This window comes from Ruditapes philippinarum, unplaced genomic scaffold (assembly GCF_026571515.1).
Source record: "Ruditapes philippinarum isolate M1 unplaced genomic scaffold, ASM2657151v2 ctg2502_1_1_1_1, whole genome shotgun sequence".
NCBI lineage: Eukaryota > Metazoa > Mollusca > Bivalvia > Venerida > Veneridae > Ruditapes > Ruditapes philippinarum.
Genome location: NW_026857566.1, coordinates 52,505 through 63,102, shown reverse-complemented (window position 1 = coordinate 63,102; position 10,598 = coordinate 52,505). Strand labels below are relative to the sequence as shown.

Here is a 10,598-nt window from a genome sequence, read left to right as displayed (position 1 = left end):
TAAAAAGGGAAATTCAAAGTTTACATGGGAGATCATGCTGTCACTTGTTCATATAGAGCAAAGAGGTTTGTTTTGTCTGGTTAAAGGTCTGTAGCACAGTTCTTTAATGGAAGCAAGAAGGTATGGTGAAATCAGGATAACTTCTACAAAGTAGGAGTATAATGGGAAATGCTACATGCACAAAATCTACGCTTGGCATTTTAATTTTAGGCTAAAAAAATTCTAATAAGTCAACTTTTGTAGAGGTCCACTAGACAATGCTACACTCCAAGCATCTAAGCTCTGAACATTGCAATTTAACAAGGGAAGACTTAAATGTGTTTTCCTATTGGTGTATCTACATACAAAGTTTCATATTCTTTTGTCAATGCACTTTGATTTAATGACCAGTTTATGTTTTGTAATTACAGGTCCCAGTGACCATGACCTTTGACTTTTTAACTTGAAAATGGTGGTGGCAGGTTCAAGACATCAAGGTGCATCAACATAATTATAATGTTTCAAAAAATAGCCTTATTAGTATTGAGATAAATGACAATAAATAGAAAATCAAGTAAAAAGGTTTACCAACAGTAATGTGGGTCATGAAATTAGCTCTGCTTTTTCTTTGAAAAGTAGAGCTTTAAATGGATAAATCACTCATTTGAGGTTTGGAAATATTGAAATACTGATGTTAACATTGTGTCATTCTTCATTGCTGAAATAAAAGTATATGGTATATTGCAAGTTAGCCAGAAATATTTTCAACAAGAAACTATATTGCATTTATTGCATACAGGATAGCATTTATTTCTGTAATGAGACTGTATTTCTTCAGTAACATAGATTTAAGATCTTATAATGGAAAATAATGATTACATGTAAGTAACAAATGTCTGTAAAAATATTAAAAAAAACAACTGTAAACTATCTACCTAGAGGGACTATTCAATACTGGATAGGAAGTCACTTAATTTTACACTAATGACTTCAAAGTTCAATATTAATAGAAAGCAAAAAAGTCAACTTTGGGAATGATTATTTTATGCCCTTTTACAAAAGAGATATACAGTGGAGCCTTGCTAATCCGAACCCTTCTAATCTGGAATCCTTTCTTATCCGAACAAAGTGTCCAGTACCGCTTTTTATATGTTCTATTTTCAATAGTAACAAGAGTCAACACCGGGTTGGGTCAAAACTTGACTTTACTTTTTCTAAAAGCAAACAAAGAAACGTTTGAACAAATCCACGGTACATATCCATATCGGTACCCTCTTTGCGAAATCTGCTCAAACGGTACCCTCTTTGAACATGCACAGGTCATTCTCTGCTAAAAACAAACCAGCGGTGGATAACAATGCAGTAACGTTTCATTGTAATAAGGAAAGGAGGTATGACAATTAGAAAAGATGAATACCACGGAACACTAGAATGTTTTATTTATGTGCTGATTCATCATGTGCCTGATTTTCATGTACTGCAACTTCACAATAAGCTACAACAATTCGACATATCTTGCATCGCCCATCATCTCGACATATTTTTCTGGCTGATATGAACCTGTGGCTTGATTATATATGCATCATACATATTTAATATGTTCACATACATATCATCTTCGGACAAATGGCAGTATATTGTCAAAAATAAATGTAAAATTCATAAAAACACCCTACTTTCAGTTTTGCAGCCGCAATTCATTTGAATTTTTATATCACAGGTACCCTCTCATTTTTGAACATAGGTACCCTCAAAGCACAACATATCCTTTTATTTGCATTAATTGAGAAAATCCAGTTAATGTCAGTTATTTTTTATTACAGAGAAAGTTGAGAAAACCGGACGGCTTTCGGACCGAGTGTTTTGTCCGGTTTTCTCAGCGGCCTGGTTTTCTCAATGTCCCCTTTAGAATTCTATGTACTGAGCATTGACTTACAATGGATGTTGTATATTAGCATTTTCATCATCATTTTTACTTCTATTGCTAAATAAAGAAATTATGAATTACAAAATAACATGTTTTATTATTTTTGTTTAAATACAATAAAAGTTTGATTTAAAACGAACAGCAGATACCTCATAACGATACAGTCCGATAATATCCGCACATGTTTACATTTGGGTACTGGATAATGATTTAACGAACATAGTTTACTTATGCTCCCACTGTAAATATTGCCATGCCATATTTGTCAGATAAAGTTTCACTGTCTTTAATTAACTCAACTTGGTTACTCATTAAAAGCTCTCGTCAAATTCTTTTCGGCGATTGAATAGAACTTGGCGCCGATAAATGTCTTTTCCGTTGCGTTGATATTTTGGGAAATTAATATACAAAAGCAACGGGTTATACAAATACTTTATATTTTATTCATACCGATTTTAACTTCCTTGTGCATTTAGGCATTAGTATAAAGCAGATTTCTATGCCTTACAATAACTCAAACTGTGAAAAGAGACATAATAAACAAATCAGACAGTCAGTGTTCCGTTACCGTCGAGTTAGCCAAGGGGGGCTATTATTACAACACAGTTTTTCCTAAAGCCAAAAATCATTGTAAAAATCATTGTAAATACATTTAGTGCTAGCAAGTGTTGGTAATAACATTAAAAAGTGTTCAGATTTTAAAGTTCATTCTATAAAATAAAATGGATTTTGAATGATTTGAATGAAATTATGGATTTTCTCATGAATTCAGCACTGATGAGTAGATTGTTTTTCTTATCAAAAGGCCTGGGGGCCTTTATTAGGGGAGGGGCGATTATTAGGAATTTTACGGTATTTATAATAACGATTGTATGAGCAAAAATGTTAAAATTTGTTTTTTACACCATTGACCTTGACTTAGAGACCCATTACTCCAAAAAAAATCTGAGGACCATTTTAGGTATCTACCTACCAAATATGAAAGATATCATTAATTCTAACACGACCCGCATTTTTCACTATTGAATATAGAAGAACAGAAAGTGTGTGTTATTATGCAAATAGAGTCACAGTTGACGTTCTATATTTAGATATGTGACGTAATCATTATACATGTGACGTAATCACTAAAAGAATCCGACGCACTTGAAAGAAGTAACAATAATAAGAAACAAATCAGGCGCAATTTGCTTAATATCAGGTACGGCAGCATTTATTTGTTGATGTCGTGTAAGAATCGAAATAATATATCCAAATCAGTGAGTTTATCGCTTGATAACATCACTGTTTGTCGTTTGGATGCACATCATTATATCACTCGGGCTATGTCCTCGTGATATAATTCCTCGTATCCAGATCATGTACTTTGTGTTGATTAGTAAGTGTGTAAATTATTAAGTCATTGGTATAGGTAGAACTTAAGAAAAATCAAACTTGCCATTTTAGGTTAACCTCGTATAGACAGACAGACAGACAGACAGACAGACAGACAGACAGATCGACGGACATACTTAAGAAATGGTACTTATGTGACTTTTCCATTGATCTTTTTAGCCTGTTTTAGTCTTTTTAAAAAAAAGACACACAAGTAAAATCAGAATTGGATGAAAGAGAATTTACTGTTACTTATTGTTCTCCAAGTCACACAAGTACCTCTGGGTTTGTACAGACGGACAGACCATTCAATTACTTACTATATGCCTGGGGGCATAAAAATGAGAAGCATAACAAGATCGTATCATGATCAATAAGTCATGGTCAATATATAAGAATTACACAAAGAGTACCTTTCTTTCTAATTGGATTTTTCTTGAATGGATTAGCGTTAAAACCATTCAATCTAAAATGCAGTTGAGAAAAAATGAATTAAAAATGAAATTTTCAACAAGAGGGCCATGATGGCCCTGAAGTCGCTCACCTGTATATAGGCCCACAGAGCGAGGCCAGTTTAAACCCCAGGGCTTTTATTTGAACAAAATTGGTAGACACCCATTAGAAGATGTTTCATACTAAACATCTAAGGTCTAGCTCGTTGGGTTTTTAAAAAAACGATTTTTTAAGTTTTTACTATACACATATAGTTAAAAGCAATGACATCCCTAGGGCGGGGCCAGTTTTGACCCCAGGGCTTTTATTTGAACAAACTTTGAAGACACTCACTAGAAGGTGTTTCATGCTTAATATCTAAACTCTAGCTATTTCTTTTTATTCAAAGAAGATTTTTAAGTTTTTGCTATACACATATAAGGAAAATTAATGTCCCCCGGGGCAAGGCCAATTTTGACCCTAGGGCTTTTATTTGAACAAACTTTGAAGACACTAACTGGAAGATGTTTCATGCTTAACCCATTACTTCATATACACGCCTTTTAACGCCTTTTTCACCCCCCCCCCTTTTTGTTGACTGAAATGATGAAAAAATGCCTTATTTAGGCCCCAAACACTTGTTTTTGTTTGAGAAATGTTGTTAAAAAAAGTGACCTCTTTTTCGGCGCGGCCCCCCAACCAAAAGATACATCAGGGGGTTGCCAGAAGGGGGATGTGCCCCCTTCTGTTTGGGGGGGTTTGAAGGGGGGCGGAGTCCCCCTCATCGCCAAGAAAATTTTGGACTTGTGAGAGGCTGTAAATGACCCCAGATTGGTCATAAGGTAACGTGTAACCAACGCTGAAAAGCATTTGACTCTATCTCAATCCATTGAGAAGTTGCAGCACTTTGAAATCAATTTTGATGGAAAAAGTCAACGCAAAATAGTGATTTTTCGCAATTTTGAGATGTCCCCTCGTTGCCATGGTAACAGAAAATTTAAGCCTGAGCATGTTGTTGCAAGGGCAATGGTCCAGTCAACATTTGTGCCAAGTTTGATTAGTGTTGAAGCAGTTTTTATAGTATTATAGCAATTTGAACTTGTAACGGGAGACTTTTCAATGAAAACAGCCATTTTTCACAAAATGCTCATGAAGCAATGGGTTAATATCTAAACTCTAGCGATTTGGGTTTTTTCAAAGAAGATTCTTTTAAAAAGCTTTTGCAATACACATATAAGGAAAATCAATGACCTCCGGGACAGGGCCAATTTAACCCCAGGGCTCTTATTTGAACACATTTGGTAGACACCCATTAGAACATCTTTCATGCTAAGCATCTTAGCTCTAGCTCTTTGGGTTCTCTAAAAGAAGTTTTTTTGATGTTTTTACTATATGCATATAGGGAAAATCAATGACCCCCTGGGGCGGGGCCAATTTTGACCCCAGGGCTTTTATTTGAACAAACTTGATAGACACTCATTAGAAGATGTTTCATGCTTAATATCTTAGCTCTAGCTCTTTGGGTTCTTTAAAAGAAGATTTTCTAAGTTTTTACAATATGCATATAGGGAAAATAAATGACCCCCTAGGGCGGGGCCAATTTTGACCCCAGGGCTTTTATTTGAACAAACTTGATAGACACTCACTAGAAGATGTTTCATGCCAAATATCTAAGCTCTACCTCTTTGGGTTTTTTAAAAGAAGATATTTTAAGTTTTTTCTATCGGTTGCCATGGCAACCAGAGTTCTGCATGGAATTAAATTCTTTGAACAATTTTTAAAGGTGACCACCAAAGGAATATTCCTGTGAAGTTTGGATGAAATTGGCTCAGCGGTTTATGAGGAGATGTCATTTAAAGTTTACGGACGCCGGACGCCAGACGAAAAGCGATCACAAAAGCTCACCCTGTCACTTTGTGACAGGTGAGCTAAAAAAGCAGAATGAATTTTGAGAGGCAGACAACTTATTTTTGTTTATAATTATTTATACGCTGTATTATAGCATGCATTATATCATTTTTATAATTTCTGTTTTGTTCACAAATTTTTTAAGTTTGTACATATTTATTTATATGTATTTAGTAACATTTGATCATCCATGACATCAGTGAGGTTTAAACAGCCAAATATACCTTTCACTAATAATCAAAGTGCATATGCATGCATGACTAATTGTGTATGTTTCATTTTTTCTGGAACACATATTTCTAGAACACATTCTCAAAGTTACCCAGTGGAAAACCAAATGCTGTGTTTTAATGAGAATGGGCAAAATGTATCAACAGTGAGGATAATAAAACTAAATGCCATTTTATATAACAGTTATAATTCATTAAGTATACCAGAAAGTTGGTCAGTACATTTGAAACTATAATAGGCATGGATGTATGTAATTTTACACATTTTGTTATGATTTAATGCTATGAACATTTATCTATCCTTCTTCAAGTATCATTGATGTTTAATAGTTACAATGATCTTATTGAATTTAAATGTCTAGCTAGGAAATGTCAGCTACACTACTGTCGGGCCCAGGTCTGTCTCCTTCCTTCTTTCCTCTGTATCTTCCTCTTCCTTTGTTCTGATTCTTTAACTTTCTTTTACTATTGTCATAGTTATTATCTGTCTTGCTTCTTGACCCATCATTACTTAACTCTTTTGTACCTTCAAAATAGATATTCCTAAGTCCATGTTTGCCTTTTTGACCCAAAGATGATCTTGCCTTGTCCTTCTGTATTACATCCTTCCAAAACTCATCAAAACTGCCTGCAGCCTGGTAACTACAATAGCAATAACATTTCTTTTTATAAATATAATATTTTTTGTTTGTTTTTGTTTCTTTTTTGTTTAGGAATAACTTCAGAAACAAGATAGCCATGATAGCTCTGGATCGCTCCCCTAAGATGAATTCCTAAAAAAGGTTAGAGCAGGTAAGGTCACATTTTTATCCAAGCTGAATAATTTAAAAAATATTTGTAAAAGTCTGCTACAAAATGCTTCATGAGAAATATTTAAGGTCTTTGCATTCTAATTTCACACAAGAAACTTACATTGTAATTAATGAATGAACAAATTAATTGTCTACATAAACCAAGTGACCCCCAGCAGGGCGGGTCTGTTTTGATCCCAGGGACATGATCTTTATAATTTTGGTAGAGTTCATCCATTGTAATTTCCCTTTGTAAAAATTATATACACTTATATAAGGATTTTGAATGAGTCAGTGTGACCTTGACCTGAAGTTGTTCAAAACTGTGCTCTGCACATCATCTCAGTAATATAAATATTTCTGCCAAATAGACTTAATTTCATACTATCAGTTTAAAAGAAACAGAGCGGACACAAAATTTTGAATTTGATACAAAACTAGAAGGGTTCCGGCCAGCAGTTTGACCTGTGATAGCCAGACAGGATTTTTCCATTTTTAGCTCAGGCAGCCATTTTGTGCAGCAAAGCAGAACATGCTGGTGATAATTATGCACAACAAGGGATGGTAATGATCACTCATGTGAAGTTTCATTGAAATCCCACCAGTAGGTGACCTGTGAAAGCCGGACAAGATTTTTCTATTTATAGCTCTGGCGGCCAGAAGCGGAACATGCCGGCGATGTGCACAACTAGGGATGGTACTGATCATTCCTGTAAAGTTTGGTTGAAATCCCACCAGTAGTTTGACCTGTGAAGGCTGGACAAGATTTTTCTATTTATAGCTCTAGTGGCCATTTTGTGGAGTGAAGCGGTACGTGCCAGGGAAGTGCAAAACTAGGGATGGTACTGATCACTCCTGTAAAGTTTGGTTGAAATCCCACCAGTAGTTTGACCTGTGAAGGCAGGACAAAGAGCTATTTTTCTATTTTTAGTTCTGATGGCCATTTTGTGCAGCGATGTGCACAACTAGGGATGTTTTTGATCACTCCTGTAAAGTTTGATTAATATCTAACCAGTAGTTAGACCTGTGAAGGCCGGACAAGCCTCATATGGACGGACTGATTGATGACCAGACAGATGAACGGACAGACAGATGGCAAATGCAAAAACAATATGTCTCCCAAAATAATGAGTAAGTGTGACCTTGACCTAAGGAAGGTCAAACCTACTCTCTGCACATTGTCTTATTATAGTTAACATTTCTGCCAAGTAGTTTCTATTTCTTTTCACCAGTTCAAAAGGACACGAAAACTCCTATATAAGTCTACATAAATCAATAAATCCTTGGGGAGAGGCTATTATGATCTTATAGGAAGTCAAAATGTGTGTTTTGCAGACCGTCTTTATATAAGTAATATATTCCTGTCAAAAAGTTTTAATTTCTTTCCATCATTTCAAAAGATACAGAGCAGACACAAAATTTTGATATTGATACAAAACGACCAAGTGTGATTTTGAACTGAGGGTCAAACATGTGCTCTGCACATCGTCTAATTATTGTTAATATTTCTGCTATGTAGTTTCAATTTCCTTCCACTGGTTTAAAAGATACAGACTGGACACAAAAACTCCTAAATAAGTCTATATAAATCAACTAATCCCCGGGGCAGGGCCATCTTTGATCTAAGGAAGTCGAAAAATGTGTTCTGCACACCGTCTTAACATAAGTAATATTTCTGCCAAAAAGTTTTAATTTCCTTTAATTGGTTCAAAAGATACAGAGCATACACAAAATTCTGATATTGAAAAAAAATGACTAAGTGTGACCTTGACCTCAGAAAGGTCTCATTATTGTCAACATTTCTGCCAAGTAGATTCAATTTCCTTCCTCTGGTTCAAAAAATACAAACCAGACAAGAAAACCTGCTAACAGACAGGCGGACAGACACATGGACAACCAGGTGCATAATAATATAAGCCGAAATTCTTTCGGGCGTTTAAAAATAAATATTATATATATTGCTTTGGTTCAAACTAATGTAAAAACAAGAAATGTCAAACAACACATATGCCCCCCTTTCTTAGCCCTTGACTCACATAATTGGTAATTTTGTTATAGAAACTTGCCATAAATGGGTACATGGAAGTGTTCAATTATGGAAAAAAGAAAAATAATGAAGACTTTGTGATAAATAGTTTTCAAGATAATGAGACATTTAAGGCCCCTGTGACCTAGACCTAGAACTAGCTACCCAAAATCAATAGTGGTCATCTAATAGTTATGACAAATCAATATTAAAAATATGAAGACTTTGTGATAAATACCTTTCAAGATAATGAACGGAAACTATACTAATTTCAAGAACCCTGTGACCTTGACCTTTGATCTAGTGACCCCAAAATCAATAGGGGTCACTTAATAGTTATAACTAATCAGTATGTGAAATATGAAGACTTTTTTGATAAAAAGTCTTCAAGATAATATGTGGTAACGATTCTGACATTTAAGGCCCCTGTGACCTAGATCTTTGATCTAGTGACCCTAAAAGCAATACGGATCATCTGTTGGTTATGATCAATCACTATGTGAAATATGAGGACTTTGTGATAATTATCTTTCAAGATAATGAGCTGAAATCATACTACCATTCAAAGACCCTGTGACCTTGACCTTTGAACTGGTGACCCCAAAATCAATATGGGTCATCTACTAATTATGACCAATCAATATGTGAAATATGAAAACTTTGTGATAAATTGTGACCAAAATAATGAACAGAAACCATTCTGACATTTAGGTGTGACATGACCTTTGACCTAGTGACCCCAAAATCTATAGGGGTCATCTACTAGTTATGACCAATCACTATGTGAAATATAAAGACTTTGTGATATATAGTTATCAAGATAATAAGCAGAAATCATATTACCATTCAAGGCCCCTGTGACCTTGACCTTTGACCCCAAAATCAATAGGGGTCATCAACTAGTTATGACCGATCAATATGTGAAATATGAAGACTTTGTGATGAATATTTTTCAAGATAATCAGGGGAAACCATTTTGACATTTAAGGCCCCTGTGACTTTGACCTAGTGACCCGAAAATCAATAGGGCTTATCTACTTGTTATGACCAATCACTATGTGAAATATGATGACTTTGTGATGAATACTTTTCAAGATAATCATCGGAAACCGTTTTTACATTTAAGGCCCTGTGACCTTGACCTTTGACCTAATGACCCCAAAATCATTAGGGTCATCTACTAGTTATGACCAATCACTATGTAAAATATGAAGACTTTGTGATAAATAGTTTTCAAGATGATCAGTGGAAACCATGTGGTCTACTGACGGACAGACTGACAGACAGACAGATCGACATTAGCAAAACAATATACCCACTCTTCTACGAAGGGGGCCATAAAAATGAAGTAGGTACCCTGAATGATCTTTGTCCAACTGTTCCTTTGACAACAAAATTGATATGGCAGGAACATCTCTGTTTACCTTTAACCTGCAAATTTATACAAGATTTAATAGCCATATCACATTGTCCAATGTTATAAAAGCAGACATTTTCTATATATATAATAGAGAGTTTATTATATGATCTAAATATAGCTGCAATCTCATTGGTCCAAACAGTACTGGTCGAGGACCACCAAAACCGGACAACCACCAAACCCGGACGGCCCTGAAAATGCTTAATTCAGTATTTTCTTTGTTCAGTGGTTGTCTGTCACTTTTTTATTAACAATAAATGTATGTTTATTCTAAAATTAAGTAAATAAGTTTATTTCAATCTCCGTAAAAGGAAATATTTTGATGTCTATTTCAAGAATGTTGACGTTGAAATTTGGGGGTCAAGAAAGCAATGCCTGACCTCATATACCAGCTATAATCATTTGCAGAGTAAACAATAGAATATCAAAAACTTCAGCATTTGTTGCTGAAATATTGTATATCATGTTAAAAATCAAAAATCAAAACACTCAAGCTTTTATCTGAATAAAA

At 34.8% G+C, this 10,598-nt stretch overlaps 1 protein-coding gene across 1 annotated transcript in view; it reads right to left on the bottom strand.

Annotated features, from left to right (window-relative positions):
• Positions 1-1,196: 1,196 nt before the first annotated feature.
• LOC132750169 (ribonuclease P protein subunit p25-like protein) overlaps positions 1,197-10,598 on the bottom strand; it is a 28,562-nt gene continuing 19,160 nt past the window's right edge. The window contains 2 exon segments of the mRNA XM_060740113.1: positions 1,197-6,492; positions 10,024-10,098. Coding sequence (XP_060596096.1) covers positions 6,213-6,492; positions 10,024-10,098 — 355 coding nt within the window. The 3' untranslated portion in view covers positions 1,197-6,212.